The 21,568-nt window shown below is 39.2% G+C and overlaps 1 protein-coding gene across 2 annotated transcripts in view; it reads right to left on the bottom strand.

Annotated features, from left to right (window-relative positions):
* Positions 1-5,597, bottom strand: part of SEMA3C (semaphorin 3C) — a 118,206-nt gene extending 112,609 nt beyond the window's left edge. Inside the window, exons 1-2 of one of the 2 annotated variants that reach the window (XM_042018467.1) lie at positions 5,225-5,597; positions 2,017-2,157 (exon numbers count right to left, since the gene is read on the bottom strand). In XM_042018467.1, the coding sequence (XP_041874401.1) occupies positions 2,017-2,119 (103 nt within the window). In that variant the 5' untranslated portion in view covers positions 2,120-2,157; positions 5,225-5,597. The remainder of the gene's footprint in view (positions 1-2,016; positions 2,158-5,224) is intronic. The other variant, XM_042018468.1, reaches the window with a different exon arrangement.
* Positions 5,598-21,568: the final 15,971 nt, after the last annotated feature.

Here is a 21,568-nt window from a genome sequence, read left to right on the forward strand (position 1 = left end):
AGCTTTAAAAATAAAGCTTCTGTTTATATATTATACAAAAAGCTTCATTTTTTATTTCAGACATACAGCTCATATTATAAAACACATAATTCATTTCTTACTTTTATGATTTCAAAAGGCCCAATAAAAAGTTAGGACCTAAAAATGTAGGTTCCTTTAATGTAGGTCTTTTTTAAAGGTTGACTGCTAAGTATTAGGGAAAGTAAAAAGTTTTAAGAAAAATCAGATGGTATTGCAAGGCTCTCTAACCAAGGCAGCCAAGAAGGGTTACAGCAGGAACTAGTAAGGCAAGGCTGTGTCCCCAGGGCTGGCACAGGGGGCAGAGCTCTTGGGGCCCAAGAACCTCACCAGAGAAGGGGTGACTGCAGCATAAAGCTGTCATAGCCCCTTCTAAAGGAAGGAGGGACAACCTCCTTACAGGGAAGGACAGAGAAACTAAGGTTTCAATTCAGTATTTTTTCAAAATTCATAGGTTTGAGGTCTTTTGCCCTGCTGCTTCACTGTTCCAGCCTTGCAGGATACCTGTGATAAAATAAAATCTCTTGAGTTTCTGTTGAAACCGTTTGCCTCTTATTACAATTCTTCCCCACTCACAAGTTTGAATACTGCAAAACCAGAACACTTCCTAGTTTATGGTCATACCAGAGATCAGGGGAAGCCTAGATTACTTTGAAGGCCACCAAGGAGATGATGTGGAAATCCAAATCAGCCTGTTATGCATAACTGTGGGAAACCTGAAGTGTAACACAGAACCACAGCCAAACTTGCTTCTGTGTTGAGTTGTGCCAAAACAGTACCATCTACACCAAAGTCAGTGCAGACTTTAGGGAAGGAAAAGAAATTGCTACCTCTACTTCTTCATTCGAATTCAAGTTCCCTCTTGGAATTCAATTCTTACTATTGCTTTTACTGGAACCATGCTATTTTAAACCTATTAAGTACTGCCTTCATCAATTTAGGGCTCCATATTCTATAATATGCAGCACTTTGTAATTGTTCAAACTCTGGCTGGTATTTGTGGAAGGTCTAACTTGCCAGGTTTCCTTCTGTATGTCTCTCAGTTTCATATTTACATAGTAATGATCATTGTGGCAAGTAGAAGTTTGAGATACTTACTAGCTCCGATTATTTTTAAAGAGTTCAGAGCACACAGAATATGTCCAAGGCAGTGGCAGGGCATCCCTGCACTAACGAACCACAGAAGCCATCCTAATGCAAACAGGATTGGTGCAGGGAACAGCAAACCCTCCTGCCTCAAAGACAATCACAGAAAAGGCAGAAGTCTGGAAAAAGTCAGTGCCCCTGTAATTAGTGACAGAAAGCTTCAGCTCAGATTTAACAGACATTGTAAGCTGAAGTGGTGGCTAAAATCAGCATTTAAGGCTAGAAGAATAAGTTACTTTACTATTAAAAGTAATACTGGGGTAATTGCAGCACTAAGGTATTGCCCAGCACTTCAGAAATAAAAGAAACTTTCTTTTGAAAATGATAATTTTCATTGCTGGTTTACAGTATGGAAGCATCAGTGATTGCTGCATGCTATGTACATCCTACACAGAGCACCAAGTACACATGGAATGATATTTTTTCAAAGCATTCTGTGCCTGGCTAACTATTTTGGTAAACCTTCAGGCAGCCTCATTTTCAGAATATGAAGTGTTTCAGCTGGACACCAAATGAAAGCAACTCAATACCCTCCACCACATGTCATGTGTTATATTTTTTTCCACAGAAAATTAAGGATAAGAAATAAAACCTTTAGTTGTTAGCAAGCCATAATAACTCAAAATAAAGAGAAAGGCCTATTAATTATATATTAATTATGCATCTATGGCTATAGGTAGATTCTGGTAAAAGAATCAAATTTAGACTGAGAGGTGCCTCAGCAACACAAACCAAAAATAATAATTGTGGACACAGATCAAAAAAACAGCTTCTACTCAGTTATTGAATTTAAGGGAAAAAGAAAATGTTCAATCATAACATTTGTTTAAGAATGTTTATCTTCTTTCTTACCATTGAATGTTAGGAACACCCTTGCTTGAGGCTGGGAAGATCCTTTTACACTGCTAAAGTAAATAAATATCCCAATCAACACGTTCATTGCGAGAAATGCCATCTCTTCAGATTTGCAACTTAATATCCAAGAAACGAAACCTAAAAGAGAGAGATACCATATTACTCTTCTTACACAACCTTGAGGAGCAAAAAACATAGTGTGGAAAGAATCATGTTAGAAGCCTCTTCCAGCTGAATCCATAATTACTGATGTGAAGGAGGTACAGCACTTCTGTTTATTCTTTGTGCATCTGAAAGTGGTTTTCCTCAGCAGTCTTCTGTGCTGGCACAAGAGGAACTCTCTGCCTGCTAGTAGGACCCAACAGAGCCCAAGTTTTGGCTAGGGCAGACTACAGCATTAGACTCAGTTTATTTAAAATTAAGACAATTCCACCTGCTGGAAATATAATTATACTAAATGTCAAGGCAGAGCAAAGCAAGGACAGGAGATAAAGTTTCATGGATGAAAATCTGGCTGATATTTTTAGACACCTCTCCCTCATGTTTGGGGTGGGGGGGGTTGGGGTTACTGGTTGTTTGGGGTTTTTTTCTTTTCTTTTAACATTTGAAATCAAAGGTGCTTGGAAATGAGCTTTAAGCTTTAGTAAACTGAGCTCTCTAATCACCCTTTAAGTTTTTCTTTTAAGAAATTCTGGCTACGTATGTCACTAATTTCAAAACCATGAAACCAAAAGTGTTTGAACACACTTGAAACTGTTAGTCAACGTTTGCTTTTTGGGCAAGCTCCTTTCAGGATACTCACCTGCTCTCATTGACTTCTACAGAGCTCTAAGAATCCCAGAGTTAGATAGTGCACTACACTTGATACCTCTGCTACTCCTCCTGCACATCTGCTGAACCTATGTTCACTTTACAGGAGTTAGCTGCTGAGAAGCCTGAGCATTTCAGAGAATCAGAAAATACTCCAAAACTCTGTATCTTTTCGTAGCTCAGGAAGGACTTGAGATCACTGAAGTCAGTGGCACTTCCCTAATAATTCTAATGGACTTTGGACCAGATCCAGAAAACCCAGCCAACATCAGAAGCTGAATACTGCATATCTGTATCACATCTGCTCCAAAACTGCACCTCTCCAGAAATTGTGAAGTGCAAATTTCATTTCACCTATTCTAACAACTTTGTCAGCTCAGTTGCAAAAGTGAGAATAAATAACAACATCATTTTAGACCCATTCTACTTCACTGCTTACCTATACATATTTTCCTTTTTGATGTAAACAGCCCTTCTACTAGACACCACTTACTAGTTAATCAATCAGGTGATAAATTTGATTCTATCACAACTGGAAGCACTTTGAAAGACACAACCCCTACAGCTAGACAATATCATTAAAGGCTATACATTTGTTTGATGAAGAGATTTGTTACCTGTGCAGTTAGCTTACAGTTCTTAGCCTCAGCTCTGGTCCAGCACTACAGTCCCTCCAGTGGAAGCCAATATTTCTACAGGCTTGTTCATCCGGTCCCTCTGAGGTTCACACCTGTCCTCAAAGAAGTGGCTGTAACCACCCCAGCACGGCAGGAATGAGCTGTCAGGCAGGGATGACTTTAGGTCAGCCCTAGTCTGGGCTGGATCCACACCACTGACTTAGCGGTAAAAGCCCCGTATCTCATTACCACCTCTGTCATTCCCTATCCACTCACTGTAAATTGCTTGGAAAGGCTTCTCTCTGCACAGGGACTTCACATCAAGGTGGGGGTGGGAAGGAGAGCGTGCAAGAAAGAGCAGATCTCTGCAGCCCACACTCTAAACTCCCCTTCATTATTTGGTCTGAGTACTGAGAAATGCACGAAGATCAAGTAATTCTACAACTCTGCTAATTGACAAAAACAACCTTGTCAGAAATTTGCCAGCTACAGATCGGGTCTGTAGGAGAAACATATCCATTCTGGCCCAGTTCCAAATTATCTCTAAGGGTCCTTTAACTAATAAAATGATAGTTGCAGAGTTTTTGCCAAGAATAATTTTTAAATAGGCTGCACGAACTCTAGTACTAATGTTGCTTTGTGGGCTTTAAATTTAAAACCTTGTGACTTGCCCATGGGATATCCTTTAACTTTCTCCTCTTCTAAGAGAGAAATGGCATTAAATCCCGATAAAATTTCTTTGTCAGGCCAAAACAAATAGCCAATCATACAGAACATGTGATTTAACAGACGCAATGGGATTAGTATTTTACAGTAGTAGCACTATGCTTTCTTTGCAATAAAGATAAAAAGTCAAAGAGGAACAAGTGTGCGGCTTTCCTTCTTCCTTTAAATAATACTGTAGGAAACAATAATAGAAAAAAACCTCTTTCAGCTCTCTTTCCCTCCCACTCTCATACTTCCTGCCAATTCTAGTGTAATCAGTCAGAGGAGTGAAATATTACAACATTTCATTGCTCAAATTGCAGATCTTCACTGTTAACACAGAAGTGACAGGCAAATATAAGACTGAAGTGCTGAGCAGCATGGTTCCTACCCAGCTGTTAGACACATAAATAATAAATGCATACAGTGCCAAAAAGGTACCTCAGGGTGTCTGACATGTGAGTTACCTAATGGAAATAGGTTTAATTTCAGAGATTTACAGAGCTGGTAACTGACAGATCATTGCAGGTTTGACTCCTGCTTTGGGCTTATATCCCAGTCCTGAATTTATCTCAGTAAGTCATGATACTATATTCAGCATGTCCAGTGCACATGATCTCTGCTGACAACACACAGACCTAAAGCCTTGCAAGTACTTTTAAAGAATCTTACGGGACAGACAAAAAGCAGTGTCTAATTGCATTTTTGTTCTTACACTCTCGTCTAACTGCAAACAGACGAACCGCTACTAAAGTGAAGTAGTGAAGTTTCCCTGCCACGGAGGTCGCTGGCAGCATGTTGCATGGCTTTGGGAAAGTACAGTATCGCTTTGCTAGGAAGTGCTGTGCAGGTGTCATCTGCTACAGGCTGGGTCCTACCCTTAAATCCTGTAGGGAAAATCATTCGGCAGAAGAAAGAAAAGAAATTAAGGAGAAAAAAAATCCCTGCCAAACACGGACTATGCCAATGTGGAAAACATCGGTTTAACTATCTGTGAACAGCAGCAAAATTCAACCATCAGAGCCATTTCACGTCTATTAGAGCAAAGAAAGAGAACTTTAAGTTATTCTTACCCGGCTATTGGAGGCACCAGTAATACCGATTTCTACCTGGATTCTATCAGTTTATAGGCTCGACTCCTGCTACCAGAACACTTTAATTCCAAACCTGGCTCATGGCAGAGGGAAAAATAAATTAAAAAAAAAAAAAAAAAGAAAAGAAAAGTCTCTCTTCGCGGTGGTTGCAAAGATACTCCAGGCTCCTCTGTACAATAATCCTGGCAGTGGACTCCTGAGGCTCAGGGAGCGCTTCTCGAACCCTGCCCGCAATTACGCGCCTAGAAGTGAATGGAGCGGCCGCGCGGTGCCGGCTTCCAGTTACAGGCGCTGCCCTGCCCTCCGCTCTGGCGAGGCGAGGCTCGGCGGCCGCCGGTGCATCATTAGCTGAGCAAATAGGGGCTGGAGCTCATAAATAATGGCGAGGCCACACCCCGCCCTGCGCGCCGGCGGCTGCCGCCCGGCCCGTCCGCCCGCCCCAGGCAGCGCCGCGGGGCTGCTGGCAGCGCGCAGGGGCTGCGGGCTGGAGCGGGCGCGTAAGGCAGCCCCAGGCTCCTGAGGGGCACGGCCCCCGCTCCCGGCCCCGAGGGGCTCCGCCGCGGCAGCCCCCGGCCCATCGCGCACTGTGCGCGCCCGCGGCGGCGGCGAAACTCGCCCGCAAAGTTTCTGCCCCGCCGGACGGGTCGTGCCAGGCTCCCAGCGCGGAGCTCGGGCAGGGGCCGCCGGGCAGAGCCGGGGGGAGGCGGCGGGACCGGGGGGGAGCAGCCCGGGCGGGGAGCAGAGCCGGGCCCGGGCGCGGCGGCGGGCGGAGGGATGCGGGCGCGGTCGGGAGGCCGGTAGGTGTCACTGCGAGGAGGGAATGAGAGCGGGCTGCGGTGAGAGGGGAGCCGGGTGACAGCCAGACCCTTCGGAGGGGGCTCTTTTCCCCCACTCCCCTCGAATTATTTCCTCTTTTTAATACTTTAAAAGCGAGGAAGAGTAAGACAAGCGTTAGAACAGAGGTTAGATTCAGTCTCCTGATTGATCCAGGTGTTTTACCGCAGCTTTCGGAAGCTTTTTTGCGGAGATTTGAAGCTGTATTTGCTCAAGCTCAGTTTTCCCCAAGATACACAGCAATCTGCCCCGTTTGGTGAGATTTGTGCTCTTACAGCAGCGGGACAGCACTGAACATTTTACCCAAGCTGTTGGCTCCGTTAAAGACACAAGGGTTTTCCAAGCAACATCCCTTTGGTTCTGGCTTAGGTTTCCTAAGATGTCTTGCAAGCATATTCTGTGCTGCTCTGACCTGCTGCCTGCAAACTTCCTTTGGATCAAGATTTTCACTTTTGGAGGGAGAGATGGTCTCTGATCCGGTCAAGGTGGTGTGAGTCGCTCAGGAGCGTACTGTCACCGCAGTACTTTGAGGGAACGCATCTTGTGATGCACTTGGAGCCATCTTCCACAGCCAGAAATATGTTAACAAGTAAACAAGTACCCACAATGAATGTGCACATGCTCGAGTTACAGTTTTGTTTCCAACTATTACACACACACTCTGGCCATACTAACCAAAGCAGTCAATAATTGCGATGGTATTATAGCCAGAGAGCAGGGAGTAACCTGAATACAGCACCCTGACTAAACACATTTTGTCTATACATATGGATGTCTTTATGGCCTGTGTCTATCAGTTACTTTGTGTAAAAACTCATCTGCATGAGTTAGGGTCACACATATTTCAAAGATAGTGTCTTCCCAGGCTTCAGTGCCAGGCTAGCAGAATTAGTGCCCTCTTCAAGCAAGAAATTCCAATATTAGATGGCACTTACTATCCCAGGGGACACAAAAGTATGGGATAGTCCTTCCTCTGAAATGAAAATTCAGATTTGCAGCAAATGCCAGAAAAGAAATGGATCCAGAACTTTTAAAAGCTTGATCAGCTTCAGATCATGTCTTGAAGATTAATTAGCTGATACCTTCAGATGAACCAAACTCTCCAGATCATGAGTCCTTAAAAACATTGATGCTCTTCCAGTTCTCCTCCTTAACACAAATAAACTGTACAGAAATGTATGAACTCTCGCTGTCCTAGAGAGCAGTTTAAACTAAGCCCTCAGTTCCCTCCATGGGCAGGCAGTGTGTCTGTGAACATGATGCTGCTCATCCTTGAACTGTGGTGGTGTTCAAATGCCTCTGACAGCAGCACTCTGGCAAAAGGAGAAGTCACTTTTCTGCGTTGGAAAATCCCCACAACTAAGTGCAATTAGAGATCACCACACCAAGCAACAGAAGTGAATCAGCCAATCCAGTGTTCTTCCTCTTGCTGTGATCTATGCAGGGTGATTCAAAGGAAAATGCACAGAAAACCACAGACCAAATATATAAAAAATTCTCTTTTAGGAGATTTTGGGGAGATATCTAATGGGTCAGAGAAAAAAAGAATGTTACTATGAAATACCAACACTGGAACTTATGATGATTCTGTCCTCCCCAAATATTTTTCCTTTAATAAAAAATAATCTACTTTTTTCCCTAAATAATACTGATTTTCTAGGTAAGAGCACAAACACATTCTTCTTAAAATATAGAAAAAAGAGAACAAAAAGAATATGCTCAAGAATAAATCAACATCAGCATTAAAGTCACTTGGGTTTGTCAGGAATTTTGTATGTATGGACACATCAGAGCCATCTGGCTATCTGCACTTCTTCTTCACATGTGCTAGCTACATTGGAGATAAAAAGGTAAAATAGAACACTGACGAAAATTATGGGGCTTTCCAACACTCACTCATGGACTTTGGGCTTATAAAATAGCAAATTAACTACAAAGAGACAAATGCAAAACTTTAATCTGTGAGATACCATCACACTCATATCTGATAGGCAAAGTCAGAGTATGCTAATTTTAAAAAGCAAATTGAAACAAGAACAAGCTTGCCACATTGATTTATTTGTATTTAACATGTGCATATGTGCAGGTCAGAGCATGATAATTAACTTTAAAAAGCAGTTTGAACTTCACAGCTGGGCTAAGAGAAATGGTTAAAGTTTTACTTTAGGTGTTTTGTAAGAGCATGCATTAGCTTCAAGCAAAACTCATGGAATGGAAATTACTTCTCCCAATTATGAGGTGGGGTTTCAGCATTTACTGGCATGAATCAGCCCTGTGAGTTAAATGAAAAGTATGCAAGACACTTGCTTTCCAGTCTGTGTATTTTGCAGCCTAACATGGGGATGAGGACAAGTATGTTGGACTGTGCTTTGCAGCTGATTTTTAATCATTCCCCTATTACACAAAGCATAAAATGTGTTGTACAATTTGCTTCTGGTTCTGATTTCTTGCATGTGTGATTTATAACCAAGGGCAGTTATTCCAGGTCACATCACATATGTGAGGACAGAGTCAAGGCCCTCACTCAGCTTCAGAGTCAGAGAAGTTCTGGCTCTTGCAATGTGATCTGAGCAAGCAAATCCCCCTGGCCAAAACAAATAGAGCTGATTTTGTTCTGTCTATGCATGGTGTTTGCTTCTTACCCAAACAAGTCATCCTAATGGACCCACATCTAGCTTTAGACCTAAACACTAACTATAGCCATGAATAAGAAAGACAAGAGTGGATTTGGATGTTTACTTAACACATGGACTTGGGGGTTGGCCTTTATGTTTTGTTTTGTTTTGATTTGATTTGTTTTGTTTCCCTTCACTTAGATTTTAAGTTCCTGAGGAAGTGAACATATTATAGGAGGCATTAGGACTGGAAGGTACACAGCTTTAAAAGAAGGCAGGAAACTAAGAATGATAAAGAGGAGAAAGAAAGGAACCTTCTGAGAGGCAGTTGGATGGTTAAAGGCAGCACAGTGGAATAGCAACAAATAATTTCGCTGGATTGGCTACAACTAGCTCTTATGAAGATCAGCAGGCTTGATAATCAGATTCTGCTTTGAACACAAGCACAGATCAAGACAAGATGAAGTGCCAGCTATTAGAAAGAAAAATGTAGTAAAGGGCATAATAAAGTGACCATCAAATAGAATTCATTCCTTCCTTAAAAATCAAAGGAATGTGTATACAGTAAATGTCCAGATTCCAAGTGATGAGAAAAATGATATTAATGACTATTTTCTCTGTCCTCATTTATGAGTGTCAAATCACCTTAAAGAAACGCAGGGTTGTTAGGTAATCCAATTAATTCATCACCGTCTATTTTCTTTCTTACCGTTACAAGAACTAGGAAAGGTGTGAAATATATCAGCACTTTATTATGGGAAAGTGTGTTTGTTTTGAAGGTGTGCTAATATGAATAACAATTTATTTTCTTTTTCACAACCAATAATTCAAATATTCAAGAGGTAATAAGGATAAAGGTCCTGGTGATACCACTGTGTGATCAGAGATGGCGTAAGGTCCTTGGACACAGTGTGTCAGTGGCCTTGTTCAGGTGGGTCAGTGTTGGACTGGTCAGGAAGAGTGAAGCTTCTTCACCAAGGTCACAGCCTTATAAAACTGCTGGCACGTAACTAACAACGAGCTGTCAAACTGAATTAATCAGTTTGCTTCTTAATGCCTAAGGTTCTGTGAAAGTCCATTTTCAGGAGATAATTTTTCTTTTCAGAGCTTAAGAAAAATTAGGTGCTTAGGATCAGGATTGGTGTAACCACATTAAAGAAGTGTTATTACCTGTATGGGAACAGAGGAAAGCATTATGCTCTTAGCTTGATAAAAGTCCAGTTGTCTCACTAAATAGACCCTTTATGGAGTGGCTTCCCTGGAAGTCAGTGAGCCAGCACTTCATAGTAACTCTGCCCTTGAAGAGACTGCGATTTGTGCAAGGTTGTCATCAAGTAAGTCTTTCTGTGCCTGTACACAAGACATAAGCATATTCCTGGTATGCTACCAGGCCTTCATGCTTCCCCTTTTCAGTAAGGCAACCACATTATTGCTGTTTGCAGGGGAAAGACAGTGTTTTGGTCAGATTTTCCACTTTCTAGTCACTATGACTAAATGAGGTCAGTGGTACAAACAGAGTCACTGTTCTTGCACAAAGCTGGGTTTGAGTTTTTATCAAATCAAACAAGTCATCACTATTTTGCAAGCTGATGAGTAAGAATATGTATATTGAAGACTTGAGTGAAAGAAAGGAAAGGGTTGTTGATGCACCAAGGATGGCTTCAGGCCAAGCAATCTACAAATAGAAGAAAGCACAAATGCATAGAGGATGCAACAATGTGTAATCTGTGCATTCGAAGTACTTGGAATGAAGGTCACATGGTGCAAGGAGCTCTGTAAACACACAGGGAAGTAAGGCAGCAGCAGTTATGGAGCTATTTATCCAAACAGATAAAGAGAGATAGGAGGGGAGGGGAAGGGAGGGGAGATTACTGCAGGATAGAGGGGCAGTGACATAGCCCTGAGCATCATGGCAATTTCCAGTACGTGCCACTCTCCAGCCTGGTACTTGATCCATTGCTGCACCTATGGGGCTCACAGCACTCAAGGGAGTCCTCTCACTCTATTGGAAGGAAGTTTTGGAAAGGTGTCTTTTTGTCATTGATTCACCTACTTCAGTGTTTATAGAGCATTATGTGAATTACTGGGTTTTTAAAAAAAAAAAAAAATAAAAGAAGGCTTATGATTTTTTTTGCTATTCATTGTAGGTTTGAAACACACTCCTACAAGCCTGATTATATAAAACCAGTCACCCCCAGTCTGGTCCCAGATAATATACCAGCACAGTCTTATTTCCCACCATCCTTCATCTTCAAATCAAGAATAATGACTGCATACCTTACAGTCTTTGATTTGTTTTGTTCTCTGTAAGCACAGACTAGGCTTTACTGATGGTATTTGCCAGCTAATTTCTCACTACATATTGTTTGCATTCTGCAGGCTGTTACTTTGGAAGAGGAGCAGAAGGACCATTTTGTATATGCCTTGTTCTTCCCTTAGCGTGTCCTCTTGGCTACTGTCCCATTTGCTCTCCCTAAGGAAGTTTTTGCCATGCAGAAGAAATAAAAGAACTTGTGTTTCCAGATGAAAGAAGAGCAAAACTACTGAAAAAAAGTTTGTAATTTGAAGCATGCACGCCAAACAGAGCATTGACTGAAGCAATCCGAATAATGCCTGCTGTCCCCTGGAGAAGTCAAAAATCTGTGCATATGGGACCAGGGAACACTGAGGAATGAAATCGGCCTCAGAGATATCTCCTCTCCTACTAATCAAACCTGATCCTTTTGCCTTATGTCCTAGTTCTCAGTGGAGTTGGGATTGTAAACCAGATCTCTCAAGTAACCCAGTATGACCATTCTTCCATTTTCTTGAGGAAACTGAAGAAGCATTGGCTATTTTAATGTAAATCCAATGTACCCTATAATTTCCCCAAGGTGGAAAACACTGAGGTGCTATAGAATTCAAGTTGTAATTCTTTACCACAACATTAAGGAATGCATTCTTGCTTCCAGAAAACTGATCCCCTTTTCTCAGACTGTCATGTTATCTGCCACGAGGCAAGGTTTGTCTATGGAATCAGCATGGTACAGGTGGGGTTTGCTGATGTTTTAGGTGTAGTACTGATCATTTTTGTCCTTTGTTGCATAGACACTACTGCATTCTTCTGACCTCCTAAAGAAGACAAAATTGAAGCTGTGCTTTTGATTGTGTTCTGTGCTGTATTCTTGGCTGTGTGAAGTCTCAGGAAGTATGGCCTTTGTCAAGGTAGAAACCTTTGTCACAGGTGCCTCCAAATGATCCTGATTCCATGGGGATGGGAGCTCTGTTTTCCTTTTTTCACTGTCAGTGCAATAGATGTTCTGAGAGGCTCTAAGAAATGCTTTTTGCAGTATATGAAGTTGTCATACTTCAGTTATCAAAACCCTTCTTGAAAGCTACCCCACGGTATTCATTCAAACTTGTTGCATAAAAAGTCTGAGCAAACTCTTGGCCTGGATGGTAGAAGCTGATGAAGGCAGTGTGTGTTCACTGGGGTTTAAGGGAGTCTGCTGAATTCTTTGTAAGTTTTCGGGCCTTGGGACAACCAGGATATGGGTTAATTTAAAATAATATTAAGTCATCAGCTTAAAATCAAATTTTATTAGTTAAAAAAGGACTGAGAAGTAATCATAGACTCTGACCTATGTATTTATTGTCTATTATGGATTGGAAATACACTTTATTGCTATTATTTTATTAGTTGCCTACTCAAAGTTAGCACAGGCTTCATGGAAGCACTTGATGCACCCAAAATACAGCATCACATCTCACATTGTGAACCAAGCCTCAGAATTTGCTATCCTACTGAAAAGTTTCTGTTGCTTTAACTTGCTTCTTGGCTTCTTATTGAAAGAACTACAATTTAAAGTGAGCCTATGCTTAATTTTTTTTTTTTAGCAACATAAACATTCCACTAAATGTTTATCTTTTTTATATTAATGTCTCCAGAACATTTGTTAATTGAATCTCTATTTGGATGTATTAGCAGTAGTTTGTTTTAAGCCAAAAAGATTTTAAAAAATTTAAAATATATGGTCTGAATGGCAGCCAGAACACAGTATCTTCTCCAAAATTACACCTTTCTAATTTAAATTCATTTATTGCCCATTATTCAAAGTCAATTAAGAGTAAAAAAAGTCAAAAGACAAACACTGTATCGATACAAAATATTTATTAAAAGTTTCATTATTTGCCATTTTGCCATTTCTAACATTTAAAACACTTGTACTACTTCAAATTTATCTTAATGTGTTTCCAAATTATTGTGGAATTGGAGATAAAGATTTTCAGTAATATTTGAATGTACTCTTGCCTGTTTATTCCTTACAGCTTACTTATATTACAAACACTTCCAGAAATCAGTTAAATCTTTTTTTGCCAATATCAATAAATATATGTATAATACATACTTGCTCTTTGATTTATGTACATTCAACTTAATTTAGCAATTGCCAAAGAACACTCATTAAAATGTTCTAAAAGTTAGTTCCTTATCCTAATTGTTAAAAAAAAATGCTTTTAAGTCAGGTTTTTCATCTCAAATATTAGAGTAGCAGAGGAAATACAGAGAAGGAAAAGTTAGTGTAACACGTTATGACTATAATATCATGCACAGCATATTTTTCTTTATAATTATTTTTATTTCCAGGGTAAGTGTTGGGGTTTTTTTTCTGAACATTAATTTACCTTGTAAATTATCTTAGACCAAATAAATTTTTGGAAATCTCTAAATTTTGCCATAAGAGGGCATTATTCATGCACTTAGACTAGAAAATGCGTCTCAATATACACACATACGTTATAGGAAATGGTAATTACCTACACTCATGCACCAATGGAGTAAAAATATTCATACCTCTGTTATTAGGAATACCTGAAAGGACTTACTGGGACAGGAGTAATTCACTGTCCTGTGTTCTCTTCCCAGATAGCCTGAAGATACAAGGGAAGATAAAAGAAGAGGCAAAGTACTGCTTTTCCAGTTTGGAAGTTACCACGTAAGAAAACAAAGCCAAAGTTGGTGGTTTGACCTGTGCACAAAATTCAGAAAGTATGCCAAGGCAGGGTTAGCATTAGGCACTTGTTCGTGCCCTCCCAGAAAATGGAAGTTAAAGAGTTAGAACATGTGTAAGACAAAGGATATGAATCCTTAAGTTCCTGCTGTGAATAAAAAACAAAAAATAGGAAAGAAAAGTACTTAATCCTGAGCCTCTAACATTTTTTATCAGTGTTGTAAGTTATGAGAATGGGAGGAATACAGAGATGTGCCATATCAAAATATGGATCTTAGAAACCTTTGGGATGGAAAAGAATTGTCTTTTCTCCGCTCCCCACCAAAAAATTCAGAGAAGTTAGATCCCAAAACATATTTTAATGGCTTCTGCTAATGTTGGTGGATGTTGGATTGTTTCCCAGAAAAATAGAAAATCTTCATTCTGGAATAAGAAGTAAACAAAAAATACACACTAAGAGCCCTGAAAGACTGTTATCATGCAAGCTGCATTCCTGCTCTTGAACAGAGATGGACTTGGGAGTGCACACACTTGGTGTCTTGGGCAGGGATTGTCAACATCTCACCCTGCGCCTCTTCTGTCTGAAAATGTCTCTAGAACAGGATTTTCTTATGTCTTCATCATCCACCCCAATCACGAATGGATTCTTTCAATTCTGAGTCTCTCAGAACACAATTTTCTGATTTAATATTATTTAGCATCTACGAAGGATGTATTTCATTGTCCTGTTTCCTGGAATTATGTACTATATCACATGATCACTGCCTTTAAGTCCCTTTCACTGATAGCTATAAGGAAAAACAATTTGACAAGCAGAAGACAAATTGCTTTCAGATATGTTTTGGGTATTTTCCAGCTTGTCAGTTCTTTTTTTTTCCATTGGTGTATACCAGAAATGAGCAGAGATCCAGCAGTAATCTGTTATTTGCAGAAACTGGTAGCTGAAATGTAGAACTGAATTTGGTCATTTTGTCATCGGTGCAGTTGTATGAAGAACTATTAATTAATATCAAAAGAATCCTGTGGGGGAAAGATTTATGTGCTTTGAATTTCAACCCACTTCATCACTGCATGGACATTACATTAGGAATTGAAAAGCCAGAACTTCTGTTGGCACAAAAAATATTATTCTGGTGAAGTCAGTAAGTTCACTGAGTTATGAACTGACAAATAATTTATGTTAACACCTGCATAACTTTTTAAGATCGCAATACATTCCCCATGGCAATAAAACCTCAGTATCTGTAATGGAATTCCTGTTGTTAGAGATGAAAGTCATATCAAATAAATTCTTCATCTACAACCTCGGATTTTTTAACTTCTTTCTTCCTTCTGCTTTAGGAAAAATGACAAGAGTTTTGTAAAATTCATCAGATAACAAATTCTTGGAATGAAGGACTACAGCCCAGATAAATTCCAACATTTGAGCTGATGTCTTTATTTGGAACAGGTTGAAATCAGACAGCTCCATGACTGGCTGCTTTTGGGAGTGCTGTCCTTGCTCCACTTGTGGAATGACAAGTGGAGCTGCTTGTGTGGATTTACATACATGCTTGAACAAATTGTAAGATTTTTATTTGTCATGCATACCAGCAGATGCTCCTCCAAAATTCTTCCTATATATATTTTTTTTTTAAATCTTTGTTGATACTGCTATAATTCCAATTGTTACCTACATGCTTGAAGATCAAAAGCAATAGAAGGCAAATGGAACCCAGCTGTTGAGGGGTGTCCAGTTGTCCAGTAGTGTTTGTACCTGTTTGGGAGCAGGGAGCTTTCTGCCCAGGAACCTCCTTTATGTTGCTAGCAGGTTTACATTATCTTTTACTGGTAATAATTGCAATAAAATGGCAGTGTACCTCTTCCATTGTTTTGGTTCTCTATCAGAAACATTGTGCATCCTGGGAACACACATTAGCTACGGGTTTCAGGGGGTTTCAGTACTTTTCCACTACAGGTTTCAAGGTTTTTTTCCAGTACCCTTAAACTCACAACTGCTTTGTGAAATGTTATTTTAGGCAGTTTATTAGATTTTTTTTTTTTTTGAAACAAGCAGGGTAGTCGTATGAAAGAGCTGTTACTACTTTCTTAGAAGAAAATATCTGTTATCACTTCAAGAGTCACCGGCTTCCAAAGGCCAACACATACACTTTCCTTCAGTCTCTTCTGTGTAATTGCTCTAAAGGAAAGCTGCAGCCTTCTACAGGCTTCAAACTTGTACCCCTGTGTCCCATTCTTCTGTTTCTACCTGGTTGATGGAACTAGTTTTATTCAGTCTGGGTCTGGCAAAAAAGCAAAATGAGACTCTAAAGAAGTATCTTCTATTCACTGTTGTGGTTCTGGACTAAAAGGAAGCAAACAAACAAATAAAAAAACTTTTCCCCAACACACTCCCCCAGCAAAAACCTGATATATGTGTACAACTCTTAAGTTTCTTCTGTGATCTTGATAGTTAATTCCTGTGTGTCACAACTTCACCTCCCTTCCTATGTGCCTTGGCTTTACATCCCACAGAAAAGGAGAAAGGAGACTCCCTCACTGCATTCTTTCTCCAGCTTCTCTAATTGAATAGGAAACTTTTCAGAAAGTATCTGTCTCTCAATGCCTTTTTCACCTAATGCTATATTGCCTCTAGGTGTTTTTTTAAAGCCAATCCATTATGACTCAAGCAAAACTGAAAAGCTTTTAAGAAGCTATCAGCAATACCCAGTAACACCAGAGCATACCTGTGTTTTTGATGTCGTACAAATCTATTTTGTCAGAGATAGTGTCACACATTTGCAGTATTTGTGTGAGACATCCTTTCAAACGCAGAGAAGGCATGAAGTTGGCAACCTGGCTAAACCTGGAAGGGGTCACTGCAGGAAAAAAAAAAGAATATTTAGCAGGAGTATTTTCTATCCTATTTCAAACTCTGTCTGTAAGCATTCAAAGAACAATTCTGATATGCAAAAACCCCCAAATCTTTTAAAGTGCAAATGAATATTTGTGAGCCATCTCAAACAGCCACAGGATTCATTCATGCTTATCTTCATCTTTGGGTAATGACTGATTAAAAATATTTTTGAATAACGAAGGCATTGTCAAAAATCAAGTCTATTCACAAAAGGTACTTGAAAAGAAAATGATGCTCAAGTTGTTGAATACATTTTTCATTCTGAATAGTTTGTTAGACTACTTGCATCTTAGGGAGAACGTTGATTTCCTAGGTTTTAAAATACGGGTTCACTTTGTAAATATTTAAAGATGCTAATTTTATCTTCCTATCATAGAAACTAATTTTGGACAATAATCTTTTAAAGCATCTTTGCTAATGAGGAGGTATTTTGAAATCTCTGCTGACTACTTCACAACTTGTTTGGTGGTTTGCACAGGTGCAGGGTGATGTAAGTCACAATAAAAAGAGAGTGATTTAACTTTTAAGGTGTTTTTTATGTTCCCTTTACACAATTGCAATACATGAAAGACAGGTGATTTCCAAAAATTGAGTTAGTAAATTTTATGGCACAGAAACAGAGAATTTGTATACAGATCATCTGCTTTCAGTAAGCAGACCCCTCCCTCCTGCACAGTCAAAACAAAAGTGATTATTATATGGGATGTTGTAGTATAAGGGAATAAAAAAAATTTGGGTTTTGGGTTTTTTTATCACTTAGATTCCCTTTAGAGGTTATATCACCTTAGCTGTTACAAGTAAAAAAATAAACTGCAAATAACAGCATCAAAGGGAATTCAGAGTAAATGTTCACTTTCTGAAAAAAATCAAAAACATAATATCTACTTATCTACATAAGCTTATCTACATAACCACCAGAGAATTAGAATTAAAGTATGTTTCATTAGCATTTGCAGATCTAAAAAGAACATCAAGATCAAATGACCAATAAAGCTTTTATTTTTTAATCTCTAATCAAAAGAATTTCACATCCTTTCATATTTAAAATATACATAGAATCCTAGACACTAAAATGTTCAATTCTTTCAATTCTGTGTCATACCCATTTTCTTTAAAGTCAACATTTTCTTTAGAAATTTCTCTCTGAGGGTGAATCAAAATCTTCAAAGCTATCAAAGCTGTTGCTCTACATTAGTAAACTTGTACTTTATAGGAAACAACTGAAAGTGTTTTTTCTTTCTTCATATCTGCCTAAGTTGTAGGTTTTATCAGAGCATCACATAAAAATTTGGCTATCTTTTGGGGGTTGCTTAAATTAAAAAATTATACTATATATTATATCATCATATCATACCATATTAAAATATATCATACATAATATAATCTGTCATAAAGGAGTGCATGGGTTTCTTTGTAATTTATATTCATATTAGCACATGCTACTCAGCTGCAGTCACTGGAATTATCTCATTGGCACCTTTGTCACATGAAAAGTGAATTGAACTAAACTGCCAAATCGCAGCATGATTTAGGTTTGCAAGGATTTAATCTCACTCAATCCCCTTTAAACATGGGACTAACTCTGGAGTTAAAGCCAACCTCAAAGTGAGATCATGTTGCTCCTTATCCCATCAGCTCTTGAAAATCTCCAAGGACTGATGTTCAGTCACCTGAGCAGCCTGCTCGGGGAGGTGCCCATAGGCACCGTTGCATCAAAGAATTCTTCCTCCTGTCTAAACTGGAGTTTTCTTATTGCAGTCCATCCTTTCCTTGATCACCCCTTGTCCTTTCACTGTGCTCCAGGAAGAAAAATCTTCCTCTGTTTTTGCCACTCCCTTTTACGTAGTCAAGCCTGTTATTTGATCCCCTTTGTCTGTCCTATTTTCTTGTCCTGTTTGCTCTTCCTTGCCTTTAAGCCAGAATTTGGTCAATTCTGATCACAGGCTAGTGGCCATGAGGCAAAGCTTAGGACAGCATGTGAGGCAGGAGGAAATAAGATTTTTCTCTTTCATATACAAACAGCAATAGGGTATTTCTGAATCTGTGACTAAGTGGGCATGAAGCAGGAGAGAAAGATATACAATACAGTTGCCCAATCTGCGCACAAAAAGGCAGCTGCAACAGAGAGTTAAACTTTCTGAGAGTAATTTTTAAATATGCGTTTGAATTTATAATTGAGGGCTGCTGTTCGTAGCACAAGAGTATGTATGAGTAGTCCATGAATGAATACCTCACTGGCAATCTGGCCAACTTTGTGTAAGGGAAGTGAACTGATGAATGTATACCATATGTTTAGATTGTGCAAGTGGATGCAATCCTCAGTGACTTCAGAGAAGCTGTCCTTGTTTACACCAGCTAGGAGCTAGCTTTGTGCATGTAATTTTCAGCTGAATAAATGCAGATGTTAGTTTTATACAAAATTTACAGAGTTTTAGGTTACCTTTGTTAAACAAGGCAACTAGCCCACAAGTTTGGATTTGGCAGCAGTGCTCTGCACGGCTGTCTGAGAAGAGACATAGGTTTGGAAGTGAATGTGGCATTTTTTGAGCCTTTGGAAATAACAAATGTTCATATGTCCTACTGTAAGAGAACTCCTCCAAGGCAGAGAAAATAAGGAAATTAAAAGGAGGCTATATGGAACCTGAAACAGTAAAATATGGCAGGATAATATGTGTACCTGAAACTTCACAAATTGCATGCCTCCCTTTGGCCAAAATACACGAGTAACTGCATCACCTGCAGCACTGGCATCCTATAGATGCTTCCCAACAGCCAGCTGAACTTTCTTCAAGTCTGCGTTCAATTTATTTACGCCCATTGCAGAAAATTTGGGCCTTCCTTCAGATACTGCCATTATCTGATGACAGATGCCATAACAAAATTTTGACTTGTGATTAATAACTCCAGCAATCTTCCTGAAGTCAGTGTGATGGCTCACAAAATTTAAGAGCTACCCAGAGCAGAAAAAGAGTTGTAAGGACCAAACATTTAGTTATTTAACTGCACTGGCAAGATTTTAAAGCCCTTGAGAACATGTCAATTAAACATGAAAAAGATACTTACCATGATGATATATTTTAATTCATGACGAGAATATATAGTGTATTAAACCTGGCTGACATTTTCAGCAGTGTTTGCAAACAGATCTGGGATAAACAGCAAATGAATGATACTGCTGACAACAATCTAACAAGGCAAATGTCTTTTGGTACAAACTATCATAGACAAAATTTCCGGGTGCTACATGTGCCAGCTTGAATGACTAATGGATCTGGATCCCAAGGCTCATTGTAACTTCAGAAAAAAAGTAGGTAAAGATGTAGCTTGTATCTTTATTATCATGTATATGCTGATCAGTATAGTATCACTGCTTGAAGATCATATGACTCATTCTCTGATGTTAGTTTGATGTTTATTTATCAGTAACATCTGTAAATGCAATCAACTCAATCATAAAGCTTATAAAGAATCAAAATCTGTTTTTGTTTCAATGTGTTGTGAGATTAAAATTGTAGTCCTGGTGTTAGGGCTCTGCACATACTGATTAAAAAAAATCCCAAGGCCTGTGTCCTATAGAAGGTTAGAGTAGCTTGGCAGGGTGAATCTTCCAGGCCTTTTGTTCTGTGATCATAGATCTAAAAGTTATTGTGGAAAAAAGAATTACTCCACAATGCAAGAGACCTTTCCACTGACATTTTATGTGACAGGGGGAAAATAATTTCTCTTAAGCAGTCAACAGATTTTTCTGCAATATCATGTGCTTCTCTTCCCACTTTCTCTTTGCTTACTGAAAGGTTTGCTCAGTCATTTTTGCACTGGAATAAATTTACTAGGCTGACAAGATTCACTAATGAAGACAAAGACATTCAGATCTGCGAAGCTTGCTATGGTTTTTCTCTCCCTACTTCTCCTGCTATAGGAGGTCACTTCCAGCCTGAGTTACAGGGTTAGAGACAGCTCTGAATGCCAATCAGGAACATGCTGTATCCATTTGTGTTTTTAAATAATTGCACTGTGTCTTTGACTTTGGTTGCCTTGATGGTAAGTTCCTGTGCTGGTAGCCAGTACACCATACAATTTCTGTAAGTCCATCTCTTTGATCTTCTCTTCAAACTACACGGTATTCTGGTTTTCCAGCTAAAATTAGCTATCCAACTGGCATCCCTGCTCTTTCTTACAGCTCTTTAAAAGTGTTCACCCTCAATTTAAATGCTGACTTTAATAAGCCAATGTAAATTGTTCTATGCTGCTATTTTATTTTTACAGTACTCTGAACTTCTTCCTCCATTGGAAAAAATTCTACATTTTGCATCTTCATATTTCATGTTTTCAGGACTATATTCTCAGTCCCTGAATAAAAGTCTTTACACTGTGGACTATAATAGTTACACTATTAGCTGTAAAAGTAGAAAGTATGTCACTGATCTCCCTTTAAGTGATCAGTATCCATCCTCACTTTCTTTTAAACCAAAGTGAATCAATTGAACCTAATGAGGAGTGATAACATTGCACACCCTGTGCATGGGAATGGTAATTCCTGCCAAAAGCTCTTTTTGGAGCTTTGGAGGAGCTATATCAATAAGAACTCAAAGTAGGATAGTGAAATATTAACATAGTGCAGGAATTATCTCCATTCTCCCTTCAGCAAAAGCAAGTATCTACTCTTTCTCCTCAATTCTAATTCATATAAGAAAGGAAAAGACCAGTGTCTCTGAGAAATAACATAAATCTATGCCTTCATTGTCTAGGAAAAAGATATATGAACATAAAATGGGAGATTCTGGCACTGTGGTTACAGTTTCATTCAACTAAGTGCTGAATTCAGGTATAGAGTTTCTGGAAAAAGTACATTTTTCAGCTAAAATAGAAAACAGTATTTGCAGCACATAGGAAGCCAGTGACTACCAGCACAGTCCTGCAAAACCCATGAAATTAGTCACATCAAGACATCCCCTGCCTCGTTAATGTGGAAACTTTTAGATTGAAT

Source organism: Corvus kubaryi, unplaced genomic scaffold (assembly GCF_017639235.1).
Source record: "Corvus kubaryi isolate FWS band 111438036 unplaced genomic scaffold, C.kubaryi_AGA036_p1.0 137, whole genome shotgun sequence".
NCBI classification, from domain to species: domain Eukaryota; kingdom Metazoa; phylum Chordata; class Aves; order Passeriformes; family Corvidae; genus Corvus; species Corvus kubaryi.